This window comes from Notolepis coatsorum (assembly GCF_963971535.1).
Source record: "Notolepis coatsorum genome assembly, chromosome: 5".
In the NCBI taxonomy this organism is placed as follows: domain Eukaryota; kingdom Metazoa; phylum Chordata; class Actinopteri; order Aulopiformes; family Paralepididae; genus Notolepis; species Notolepis coatsorum.
The window spans coordinates 7,004,498-7,018,651 of record NC_140169.1 but is presented as its reverse complement, the minus strand read 5'-3'; the positions used below and the strand labels follow the sequence as shown (position 1 = coordinate 7,018,651).

The 14,154-nt window shown below is 44.1% G+C and overlaps 1 protein-coding gene across 1 annotated transcript in view; it reads left to right on the top strand.

Moving 5' to 3' along the window:
• Positions 1-8,463, top strand: part of LOC311229310 (actin-related protein 3) — a 100,599-nt gene extending 92,136 nt beyond the window's left edge. The window contains exons 10-12 of the mRNA XM_084315385.1: positions 2,802-2,927; positions 6,336-6,419; positions 7,304-8,463. Coding sequence (XP_084171511.1) covers positions 2,802-2,927; positions 6,336-6,419; positions 7,304-7,399 — 306 coding nt within the window. The 3' untranslated portion in view covers positions 7,400-8,463. The remainder of the gene's footprint in view (positions 1-2,801; positions 2,928-6,335; positions 6,420-7,303) is intronic.
• Positions 8,464-14,154: the final 5,691 nt, after the last annotated feature.

Below are 14,154 nucleotides of genomic sequence, written 5' to 3'. Positions count from 1 at the left end.
ATGTTCTGGAGGGTGGGAAGCCCCCCTCTAATTGTGCGTTCGGCTGAACGTGTCACTCTTTGTAGTCTGCTACGGTCTTTTGCAGTGCTATTCCCAAACCAGGAGGTGATGTTGCCGGTCAGGATGCTCTCTATTGTACATGAGTAGAAGTTCCTAAGGATCTTCTGACTGACTTGGAACTTCCTTAGGCGCCTGAGGAAGTAGAGGCGTTGTCGTGCCTTCTTCACAACACTGTCAATGTGTGTGGTCCATGTCAAGTCCTCGGATATGTGGGCTCCGAGGTACTTGAAACTGTTCACTCTCTCAACTGGTGCCCCGTCGATGCTGAGGGGGCTGTAGTCCTTGACCCCCGACCTCCTGAAGTCCACAATCATCTCTTTTGTTTTGCTGACGTTCAGGGAGAGGCAGTTCTCCTGACACCACTGTGACAGGTTCTCTACCTCTTCCAGGTAGGCCCTTTCGTCGTTGGCAGAGATCAGGCCCACCACTACTGTGTCATCAGCAAATTTGATGATGGTGTTGTTGTTCCGCTGTGCTACGCAGTCATGTGTGTACAGGGAGTAGAGGAGGGGGCTCAGAACACAGCCCTGGGGGGCCCCTATGTTGAGCGTGATGGATGAGGAGGTGCAGTTGCCGGCTCTTACCACCTGGGGTCTGCCCGTCAGGAAGTCCAGGACCCACTGGCACAGGTCATAGTTCAAGCCCAGGTCCCTGAGCTTGGCTATGAGTTTGGAGGGGACTATGGTATTGAATGCTGAGCTGTAGTCGATGAACAGCATTCTCACATAGTTCCCCTGCCTCTTGTCCAGATGTGATGCTGCTGTGTGCAGCACATGGGCTATGGCGTCCTCCGTGGACCTGTTGGGGCGATATGCAAATTGCAGAGGGTCCAGGTTGATGGGGAGGGAGGAACAGATGTAGCCCTTCACTAGCTTCTCAAAGCACTTCATGGCTATGGAGGTGAGGGCTACAGGGCGGTAGTCGTTGAGGCAAGCGGGCGTAGATTTTTTGGGTACAGGGATGATGGTGGACTTCTTCAGACAGGTGGGGATGACGGCCTGTTCCAAGGACAGGTTGAAGATGTCAGTGAATACCGGGGCCAGTTGGTCGGCACAGACTTTTAGGACGCGGCCGGGGATGCCGTCCGGTCCTGCTGCCTTCCTGATATCCACTTTTTTAAAGATCCGTCTCACCTCATGCTCTGTTACCCTGAACACTGAGTCTCCATCAGCAGACCCCCCCCCCCCCATTGCCGTGGTTTGTAGGCTGGTGTTGTTGTTCACAGCCTCAAACCTCGCATAGAAGGAGTTGAGATCATTTGCTAAGGAGATGTCACTGTTCAGTTTGAGGGGGGTTCCTTTGTAGTCTGTCATTGTTCTGAGGCCCTGCCACATGCCTCTAGAGTCAGCCTGTTCAAACTGAAGTTCAACTTTATCCCTGTAACGCCGTTTTGCCTCTATTACTGCTCTCCTGACGTTGTATCTTGCCATCTTGTGTTCTTCCATGTTGCCTGTCACCAGCCCGGTGTTGTATGCTGATGTGCGCACTTTCAGAGCCTCACGGACGGATTTGTCTACCCAGGGCTTTTGATTTGGGTAGATATTAATTTTGGTGGTGGGGATTATTACTTCTACCTGAGTACAGACATAGTCAATCACCGTTTCGGTGTATTCGTTAATATTGGCTGTGTTATCACGGAATACACTCCATTCTGTGCTTCCCAGCACTGCTTGGAGTGACTCCACTGACGTCACGGCCCAACGCTTAACCTCTCGCGAGACCACCGGCGTTCGCTTGAGACTCTGTTTGTACTTAGGCAAAAGGAAAATGGCGTGTGAATTAGTGCGCAAATCATTAATCATACATCCAAAATAGCATACGTTTATTATTATATACGATGATGATACAGAAAATTACAGAAAAATGAGAAATGCATGGCAAAAGTAGCATTTATTTTCAGTAATTTAGAGATCCCCCAAAATCGCAACAAGTTTGCAGGGGAGCTGATGTCTGATCTAGGGGAGCTATAGCGGACCGGGCTCCCCTCGTGGATCGCACCCTGCACACACACACACACACACGTGTACTGTATAGCCTTTGTGCATAATGAAAGAACAGTAGGCTTTAGGAGTGTAACAATGTGACCTCACAACGATTAAATTCTATTACGATTCTTCAGGCAACGATTCAATGCATCATGAAATCTCTTAATTTGACCACGATTCGATTCAATTTATTTTCCATCAGTTAATTCCCCCAAAAAATGTGTATACACAAATGTGGCTGGGGGAACTGATTCACTCAGCATGAATAGACTATAGGTCAATAAAAACAATACAACAATTTTTATTTACATTTTTTATTTCCGATTCTAATCGATTCTAACATTTTCAAAACGATGCAGTTGAATCGTCACATTAGGAGCGATGCATATCGATGCATCGATGCATCGTTACACCCCTAGTAGGCTTATTATTATTCATGAATCCCAAAATCTGCCAGAAAATATACTTTTGTTTTAAGTCTAATGCCAAAATATGGCAATATATTGGCCCTCACTGCGTCCTCTTAACCTTTAACCCCTCGCTACTGCTGCGTCAACGTCCTCTGCTCCTCTTCTCCGCAGAACATCGTGCTCTCCGGCGGCTCCACCATGTTCCTTTAACCCCTCGCTACTGCTGCGTCAACGTCCTCTGCTCCTCTTCTCCTCCACAGAACATCGTGCTCTCCGGCGGCTCCACCATGTTCCTTTAACCCCTCGCTACTGCTGCGTCAACGTCCTCTGCTCCTCTTCTCCACAGAACATCGTGCTCTCCGGCGGCTCCACCATGTTCCGGGACTTCGGCCGCCGGCTCCAGAGGGACATCAAGAGGACGGTGGACTACCGGCTGAAGATGAGCGAGGAGCTGAGCGGCGGCAAGCTGACGGTGAGCGCCGCGTCTTTATTTCAGATCCCCATTAACTAGGGATGTCCGATATTATCGGCCTACTGATATTGGCATTAAAATGTGATATCGGAAATTATCACATTTTATCTTATCTAGATCTTATCTAGATTGGATCAGGTGACCAGCAACGTCACTGAAGTTACACGATTGGTTGGCCGCTGGTAAACATGGAAGTAGGAGTTTCCCTGTTGGCCGTTGCTCTTTCAAAAATGAATCTGAGAAGCGTAACAGTCCAGCATCGAGCAAAGTGGGAGAGAAAACGGCTCTCCATGCGCATGAGGGACACAGTCAAAACACCCCAAATAACACCCCCTCTGACAGGAGACATGAGGGAGAGTGTACAGTTAAAACACCCCAAATAACACTCCCTCTGATGAGAGACATGAGGGGGAGTGTACAGTTAAAACACCCCAAATAACACTCCCTCTGATGAGAGACATGAGGGGGAGTGTACAGTTAAAAGTTAAAACACCCCAAATAACACTCCCTCTGATGAGAGACATGAGGGGGAGTGTACAGTTAAAACACCCCAAATAACACTCTCTCTGATGAGAGACATGAGGGGGAGTGTACAGTTAAAACACCCCAAATAACACTCTCTCTGATGAGAGACATGAGGGAGAGTGTACAGTTAAAACACCCCAAATAACACTCTCTCTGATGAGAGACATGAGGGAGAGTATACAGTTAAAACACCCCAAATAACACTCCCTCTGATGAGAGACATGAGGGGGAGTGTACAGTTAAAACACCCCAAATAACACTCCCTCTGACAGGAGACATGAGGGAGAGTGTACAGTTAAAACACCCCAAATAACACTCCCTCTGACGAGAGACATGAGGGGGAGTGTACAGTTAAAACACCCCAAATAACACTCCCTCTGATGAGAGACATGAGGGAGAGTGTACAGTTAAAACACCCCAAATAACACTCTCTGACGAGAGACATGAGGGGGAGTGTACAGTTAAAACACCCCAAATAACACCCTCTCTGACCAGAGACATGAGGGGGAGTGTACAGTTAAAACACCCCAAATAACACTCTCTCTGATGAGAGACATGAGGGGGAGTGTACAGTTAAAACACCCCAAATAACACTCCCTCTGATGAGAGACATGAGGGGGAGTGTACAGTTAAAACACCCCAAATAACACTCCCTCTGATGAGAGACATGAGGGAGAGTGTACAGTTAAAACACCCCAAATAACACTCCCTCTGATGAGAGACATGAGGGGGAGTGTACAGTTAAAACACCCCAAATAACACTCTCTCTGATGAGACATGAGGGGGAGTGTACAGTTAAAACACCCCAAATAACACTCTCTGATGAGAGACATGAGGGGGAGTGTACAGTTAAAACACCCCAAATAACACTCCCTCTGATGAGAGACATGAGGGGGAGTGTACAGTTAAAACACCCCAAATAACACTCCCTCTGATGAGAGACATGGGGGGGAGTGTACAGTTAAAACACCCCAAATAACACTCCCTCTGACAAGAGACATGTAGGCCGTAAGGTGAAGGCTGTATCGTTTCATCCCGCTCCCACCTCGGCGGACTACACAATTTTTACTCTGGGTGAAAGATATATTGGTGTAGATTTAGGAACAAAAAGTTCTCCATTGACAAACTAGCCTGTTTTGCGCAATCATAATTTTAAAGTCGGGACTAGATCTTTCCTCGCGAACGGATACTTGGTCACCACAGAGTTTTATTTGACGTAATTGGTGCGAGTTCGGTCACGTATCTTGCGCTCGACCAATAGCAGCTCTCTTTGTTGCCACGACATTGTGTAACAGACCACAAGACATTGTGTAAACAAACAGTAATGTGATGTTATCATGTCATCCACGGAGTACATCTTGACGAAAATGAAAAAAAAACACATTCTAATGTTCGCGAAATAGGCTTCTAAACAATGTTATATGCATATACGCTACTTGCTATAGGCAAACGATTGAATACAGCTGTGAAACGGGCCATACCTGTGTTATTAACCATACTGTACATTTAAATCATATCGCCTTCTATCTACACCAACAACACAGCATTGCACACACCGATGCATGACGTCCTGTCGGGGAAATTATTCGATAAACCTCCATAAATACACAATCCGTGATGCATGCAGCACATTTGTATCAAAAACACTTTACCTTGTGATTCCCAACCTGCAATATTAAAGATGCTGGTACAATTTTCTAATGATTGAGGTCGTACACAAAACAGTTCAGTGGATAGTATGACAAAAATAATAGACCCACAGAATTTTGATGAAGATAGTTAATCAATCAAAACACTACACCATCCCCTTAATTTGGAATAATGTCAAACAATTTACAAATCAATAAGTTACTCGTTAACCTTTTTATTTTCCATTTAAAGACAAAATAGAATGCAGGTACAAAAATAGATTCAAGAGGTTTATTCGTCACATACACACACAAGTTTCAAGTTTGTTTATTATTTATCACAATAAAATACAGGTAGTTTACGATGAAATGCTTGTTGCTGTATGAGCCCCTGAGAGTGTGCTTCATACAGTAAAAAAAAAGTAAGTAAGTGTAAAGTAAAGAGGAATATTCAATATAGATATATACAATATACACTACAGAGTAAAATGAGTAAACAGTGAGGTGTGTGGAGAGATCAGTGTCAAACTGATCTCAACAAATACAAACAAATCACACTACTACTGTATAACCCTAATCCCCTCGCCCTATACATCCGAACCCCAGTCCACACGCTCATCCACCACCACACTTTCCAGGCAACACTGATGTTAATCATCCTCACCACTATCATCTGAGTCATCCTCCCATGTAGCCCTATCCTCCGTTTCCTTAGAAACATTTGCACAGTTTTGGCATTCACAGAGATCTGTACATGGCAGTTTTGCAGACACACATGAACATTTTCCTGTATCTCAGCACAGCATCAAATAGTTATTTTTCACATTAGTGTAGCTAGGCTTTTTTTTCATACCTGCTGCCAATGTTTCAGCCAATGATAGATGGTCCCTCTTGCGTTTGCCCTTCACATACTTGTCCCTTTTCTTGCAAATGATGCACAAGACTGGAAGTACAGGTCCGACAAAAGCTAGTAGGCCTGTCCTGGATCGAAGTTTCAGAGGACTTTCACTTGTAGAACCATGTTCTTTAAATTCAGACTCTCCTGCATCCACATCTTGAGCTGCAGAACACATAGCCCGTTTCGCAGCTATATCCAAGCGTTTTTTTGTCGATAAAACGCCTATAGCAAGTAGCGTGAAAACCAGCATCTCCAGGAACATTGGCATCTCTAGTTCATTCATACTTGTCGAAATGGGAATGTGTTGAGATGCAACAGTGACAATATTTAAACACATGGTTACTTTTTCCTCCTCAGCCCAAACCAATTGATGTCCAAGTGATCACCCATCACATGCAAAGATACGCTGTGTGGTTTGGCGGATCAATGTTAGCATCAACTGTGAGTATCACAAATGTCAGATTCTCTGAATAGGATTTCTTTTTTATCTTTGAAGGAAAATAGGATGTACTGTGAGTGGGAAATGATAATTGTTTGTTAATCCCTGAATGTTGTGTAAATGGCAAAATAATCAAGTTACTAATTTAATTGAATAGAAGGGTACATAATGAGACTTTGCGGGCAGTTATTAAGTACATTTGGAACTAAATGTTTCTGTCCATACAATTGGCGGAAAGCCAGTTTCAAGAAAATGGTAAATACATTGGATTTGCAATATGACCACAGTCATGTGTCAAGTGTTAGTTTACAACAATATTTGTCCATCACTGCCCACATGATCAAGTAATCAATTCTGATTAGTAGCTTGAATCAAAATGCTTGAATCTTCCCCCGAGATTGTAACTGTAGCTTTGTAGCAAAGGCCTGTGTCAAGCTAGCAGCATGTGTTCCGCTCGCAACAACAACCATAAAGGCCCTCCCATAGTCGAGCAGACTGTACACAGAGCAACTCCGCGGAGGTCCGCGCGGACTCAAAGGGAGTCAAAGCAGACCCACAGCAGAGTGCAAAGTGCGAAGCTCCTATATTCTGACGCGCGGACGTCCGCTGAGATCAAAAGCTCAAAGAGTCCGCGCGGACCTCCGCGGAGTCTGCTCTGTGTACAGTCTGCTCGACTATGGGAGGGCCTTGAGACTTCAGAAGGAAATAATTAATTTAACATTTGAATACAGTCCCTCATGGGGATACAACAGACACTTCCAATCCTCTCTGCCATGTGGTCTTGTTGTTTTCACAGTAACAATACATTTGAACAAGGATATTCTGATGTAAAAATTCTATATGTCGCTGCTTTATATGTCAACCGTATGGTTTCTCTCACCCCCAGCCCGAGTTCTACCAGGTCTGCCACACCAAAAAGGACTACGAAGAGATCGGGCCCAGCATCTGTCGCCACAATCCTGTGTTTGGAGTCATGTCTTAACTGTGGACCTCTGAACAGTCTTAACAGTTGAGGGGCGGGGGCAGGGAGGGGTTGGGTCTGGGTGGGTCAGGGTGTGGAGGTGAGGGTGGACTGGGTCAGGGTGTGGAGGTCAGGGACAGTGGTGTGTTTGTGTTTTCTGATGGCTCATTCAAACTCTGGATGTTCACAAGGAGGGTGATAACAGAACAAAAAAAGAAAAAGAGGCCGAGAGAGACCAGACCAAACAGACCGGCTGGAACATTTATTGTGAATGTTACTTTTTTGTTTTGTTTTTCGTTTTTCATTTTACTTTTCAAAATGAGAAGGAAAAAATGGTTTGTAAACCAAAACGATGGTGATAAGGTGATTGTGAAAATGATGATGTTTGATGATGATGGTGACGATGATGATGGTGGTGGTGGAGGTTAATGATGATGACGATAACATTTATGATAATAATAACATGACATCATAAAACATTATTTATGTTTATTGAGTCTGGGCAGTAGCTGATGTGACTCTTAAGATCATGTGATAACTTTAGAACATATTATCTCCTTTTATTTTCTTCTTTTTTCCTGCTCCAGATGCACGTCTCTGTGTATCAGAGCTTGTTTATATTTCATACAAAGGTTTTTTTTATATGTAAAACTTGGGGAAATCAGGGGCAATTAAAAAAGTAATGCATATATAGATATACAGTAGTACCAGTATCAGCAATGACTGTTCCAGCCCACGGTGCAGCTTTCATACGCAGTATTTTCTTAAGTTTGAAAAAGACGTGTCCCCTTATTACTCTGCATACGTGTCCTCGCCATTCCCCTGGTTAACAATACATTACTACATTACTTCATGTCTGCTTTCACTTTAAACCATGCCAGTTATGCACCTCTACAACGCAGTGAGAGGAACACGAGAGACCTTCACGACGAGTACAAGATTGAATCAGGAACGGCTGTTGGACCAGTATTGTTAGAGTAAAAAAACTTTTTTTATTATTAAATACCAAATTATAAAATAAAAATATGGGATTTGTGTATTTAATGCCTTGCAACATTCCAATAAAGGCTCAAATTTGTTTCTAATTACTCAACTATTTCCCTTCATTTCCAATCGATGGAGTTCCAGTTTTTTTATGTAATTTGTATGGAAGCCATTTTTTATCTGTGTACCTGACCTTGTACCTGCATTACCAGTTTGCTATTAACTCATTGGACACCACGGACTTGAGCATATTTTTTTCCTACCACGCCAACGCTCCATGAGATGGGAATACGTGGCAGTGTTTGCAGGGCTATATCTATATTCTATATTATAACTATGCATACAATACTATGGCCCATTTGACACCAACTATATCGTTCAATATGTGAAAAAAAAAAAAAAAATTCATGTATATGTTTGCGTGTTATACCGTGGTGAATATAAGTATGGTTTTAGAGTGATCCTGTCTAATCCCAAAACACGACGATATGCAGCAAAACATGAATTTCACTAAAAACGTTGGCGTTTCTCGCCTGGACACGCTACTATTTCCAAATCAAATTTATATAATGGGTATTATGTTTCATCATGAATGCATGAAAGGGGGGGGGGTCGTTTTTTTATGCTTTGAACGTCCCCAACGGCATACGTTGTGGAGTAACGTTACACACGTTGCGATCGATGTGAAATCATGGTTAGATCAAAGCAGGATTGATATCATTTAGTCCTTACCTTCACTAGGAGGTACCCCAAAAAGAATATTCCGATTGTCCGATCGCGAGTCCCAGTATTGGTGTCCATTGTGTCGCCAACATAATCCACCACCGCATCGGGGGCATTTGAGGCTTCTCAATGAGATCGGGATAACCACTCGACTCGCCTGACAAAGAAAACTGCGCCCGGAGACATTTGAACGTTACACAGACCAAGATATAAGGTTTCAAAGGGTGCTCGATACTGCCACCTGGGAGGATGCGGCCGGTATTGCACTTTGGCGATCTCAGGATGATTCCCCATGTTAACCCTGAGTCTGTGTGCCTGTAATGAATAGAAATATTGAATAAAAGAAATAAAGATGAAAACCGGACTATACTCGGGTCTGGCGCTGATTGAGTTAAGAAGTGACATCATATAGACCAGATTATAGGCACATGCATGTGTTTTTACCTAAACATAACTAACTGCTGGAAAATGGTTTACAAATTTGGAATTTAGTTGATCATACATATTTAGGCATATGTACATATTATGTCTTAATGTGTGTGTCTTTTATTTAATTTTTCTTTCTTACGTTTTTATTTTCATTTTTTTTCAACAACATACATAGACAACATTTATAGACAATACATTTCAACATATCAACAGTACATAAATATAAAACAAATAGAAACAAATTTGAAAAGAAAAAGTGTGGCATGAGTCCTTCGGTCCATTCTATATTTGCATTATTTATTTACATTTTCATTCATTTCCTTGTATCCTTTTCAATCCCCTGTGATGTCGTTCCTTCCCCTCCTATATTCTTCTCACTTTCCCCATTTCCATTCAAACTTTTCTTCTTGCAGCCTCAGCAGATGTGTGATTCTCTCCATTTCCTGTATCCCTTCTACTATCTATCCATTGGTCCTTCGTCGGCACTTCTATCTTGTACCACAGCTTAGTTAAAGCTTTTTTGGCTGCCACTATCAATATTTTAATCAAGTATTTGTCTTCCCCTTGGATTCCTTCTTGTGATAGATTCCCCAGATACAACACTTGGCCTCCCTGGGGTATTTCGTATCCTATTATTTCATTTATTATCCCTCCTATCTCTTCCCAGTAGTGCCTTATTTTCTGTCATCCCCAGAATATGTGTGCATGGTTCGCTATTTCTTGTCCACACTCCCTCCAACATGGTTTCTTTGCTGGTGTGTAATTGCCCTGTATTTCTGGTGTTATAAAGTATCTAATTATGTTTTTCCACCCAAACTCCCTCCATATCCTTGATCCTGTGGTTGTTTGTTGTCTTACATGTGTTATACCATTCCTCCTCTGTTATCTCTATTTCTAACTCTTTCTCCCACTTTTCGTTTACATACAATGTTGTATTTCCCTTACTGTCCATAATGTGTGTGTATGTCTTAAACTACCTATAAGGCTTTATTTTGTTCCTAGACAACTGCTCTGCTGGTTTGCCTCCTAGACGACCGCTCTACTAGTTTGCTGCCTATTTTTATACATATATATCGGATAGCTCTGCTCTGGTTTGCTGCCTTGAAGAAAGCACTGGTTACCCAGCATTCATTTGGCTGTCTGGAAGCTCTATACTCCAGAGAGACTAAAGGCCCTCACTGGGTCTGGAAGCTCTATACTCCAGAGAGACTAAAGGCCCTCACTGGGTCTGGAAGCTCTATACTCCAGAGAGACTAAAGGCTCTCACTGGGTCTGGAAGCTCTATACTCCAGAGAGACTAAAGGCCCTCACTGGGTCTGGAAGCTCTATACTCCAGAGAGACTAAAGGCCCTCACTGGGTCTGGAAGCGCTATACTCCAGAGAGACTAAAGGCCCTCACTGGGTCTGGAAGCTCTATACTCCAGAGAGACTAAAGGCCCTCACTGGGTCTGGAAGCTCTATACTCCAGAGAGACTAAATGCCCTCACTGGACCTGGAAGCTCTATACTCCAGAGAGACTAAATGCCCTCACTGGGTCTGCAAACACATAGTCCAGAAGAAAATGTTTACATTTATTTTTTATTTGTAGTGGTTATGGTTAGGGATAGGTATATAAACAACTTTTAAGGTTAAAATGATGATGCATTGCGGCTTTGCAAACCGGGTTTGCAGGCCCAGTGAGGGCATATAGCTTCTCCCATACTCATACAAGGCAGCATACACTATTATAGACTGTTAACATTGTTTTCATTTTTAGAAGATTAGAGACCCCCCTGAGCAAGGTAGCTAATGACCTCATGGCTGCTGATGCTGGCAACATCAACATCCTCATCCTCCTGGACCTCTCGGCTGCTTTTGACACCATCTCACACTCAAGCCTCCTAGGCCGTCTGGAAAGTGTCCTTGGCATCACTGGCACCCCCTTGTCCTGGTTCACATCCTACCTGACCAACAGGTGGCAGTGTGTTTCCCTCGGGGGGTCTAGGTCAGCTCCAGCACCTGTTAACCAGGGTGTTCCCCAGGCAGACCAGGCTGCAGAAACAAATTAGTGGGGGGGCATAAAATGTTCTCGGGGGGGCACAATGGTTTTTCAACAACGGTTCCCTTTTATACGTTTCAGATGGGACAACGGCGCTGTGGCTTGCTTGGCACTGCCCACGGTGCTGAACTAAACAGCAGAGAGGCAATTGAAAAATCAAATTTCTCTATCTTAAGAACATTCACTTATACAAAAACAGACTGAACGGATATATATAACAGACCTGCTTAGGCAGCGGACTGAGAGCAGGGGACACAGACAGACTGGATAAGATGGTCAAGAAGGCCAGTAGCGTGGTTGGGGTGTAGCTGGACTCTAGCGAGGGTGGCGGAGAGGAGGAGCTTTGCTAAGCTCCAGGCCATCAGGAAAAACCCCTCCCACGCACTATACACAGACTTAGCTGACTGGAGGAGCATGTTATAGGCTCACACTACCTAAATGCAGCACTGAACGGCACAGGAAGTCCTTCATTCCGACAGCCATCAGACTATACAATGCATCACTGTGCCTCACTGCATCACTGAGCACAGAGTGACAGTTACCATCTTCCTGGACTCTTACTTTTTAAACAGCACTGTGCAATATTACACCTACTGTAGACTTCAGTATATTTTTACGGTATTTATTTACTGTATCTTTTATTCTATTTTTATTCTATTTCATTTTATTCTATTCTTAGGCCATTTGTTTTGTTATTCTTATTCGTGACTTGTTCTGTTAATGTTGAGTGATTTGCAGTGTCAAATTTCCCTCAGGATAATACATTTCTATTCTATTCTATATCTTTGAAAAGTCTCCATTTATTCAACACTTCTGAATTAACTGACAAACTGAACTGAACTGACAAAAATAAGGTGCATAAAAAAGCAAACAAAATTCCTCCACAGGCTACTCACCATCATTAGTAGAGTGGCAAGCGGCGTTTGGGGACAGAGTGAAATCTTCTTAAAACACTGCCCCTCCACTCATTCCTGAACTTATTTGTTAAGTCCTTCTCAAATGCCAACTGAATTAAATTGGCCTTGCGTCGATGAAGCATACTAAGGCGATGTTCTGTAAAGATGTTCTTGAGGGTAGAAAATGAATTCTCACAGAGTGCCGTGCTAGCTTCAGTAGTGTTGTTGTTGTTGACATCAGTGCCCACTAGGGCTGTCCCCGACTAAGGATTTGGATAGTCGACTTTGATTAACAAAAGAAATAAAATTTTATTTTTATTTTTATTTTTTTACCAGGGCAGGCACAGCTGACTCAGTGGGCGGGCCCGGCCCCCCAATGCCCGCCCATGGCGCCGGGTCTGTCCCCAGGGTTCGGTGCTAGGTCCGCTCCTTTTCACAATCTACCTCCTCCCACTCGGTGAGATCATAAGGAAACATGGCCTCCACTTCCACTCCTACGCAGACGACACGCAGCTTTACCGCCACACCAAACCCTCTGCTCCCCTCTCTCCGCCCTCCCTCACTGCCTGCCTCCAGGACATAAAAACATGGATGACCACCAACATCCTCCAACTCCACAGCAAGACGACGAATTAATAGTTGTAGCTTCCCCAGCCATCCTCGAAAAAATCGACCGCCGGCGCCTTGTTCTCTCCGTGGAAGTGCTACTCCATCTGCCCCTCCGCGGAGGTAAGGAACCTGAGCATAATACTGGACTCAACCCTCTCATTTCACCCTCACGTCAAGTCTGTCACCAGGTCCGCCTTTTTCCACCTCAGAACCATATCCCGCCTCTGCCCCTCACTCTCCGACACCTCAGCGGAAACACTCATTCATGCCTTCATCACCTCCCACCTTGACTACTGTAACGGAATTCTTCTTGGTGACTCCAAGAAGGTTCTGGATCGCTTACAGTAGGTCCAAAACTCAGCTGCGAGGGTCCTCACGCGCACCAAACCCTGGCAGCACATCACCTCTACCCTGCAAAAAAGCTCCCCATCAACCACTGAATCCCCTACAAGATCCTCCTCCTCACCTACAAATCTCTGCACGGGTTGGCCCCTTCCTACCTGACCAACCTACTCCACCCCTACACTCCAGCACGAGGCCTCCGCTTCTCCAACTCCGATCTCCTCACCAGCACCAGGCGTTCCACACTGGGAGACCGAGCTTTCTCTGTAGCTGCCTCCAGGCTGTGGAACTCCCTCTCCCTCTCCCCCTCCATCCGAGGCTCTGACACCATCAACCTCTTCAAAACCCACCTAAAAACACACCTGTTCACACTTGCCTTCGCGCAACATGGCCCTGCTCCCAAGTAGCCCACCCCCTTCCCCCCTTTTTTGTTACTGTTTCGTCCAATTGGACAGCACCTTGCCTCTTTATTATTATTATTTTTCTTTAATTAGTTTAAATTTTTTTCTGTATTTTTACCCCCTCTTTTATATAGCTTCTCTCTCTTGTAAAGTGTCTTTGAGTCTGAGAAAGGCGCTTGTCTCTATAAATTCAATTTATTATTATTATTATTATTATTATTATTATTGAAGCTAGATTCGTATCAATGCCAGTGTGAAACTGTCTAATATGACAGTTTCTAAGCATATATTGTGCTCAGAAACCAGCCACTCAAACACCAGCTTCTTCCCAGGTCACGTCCGTCCTGTGTTACA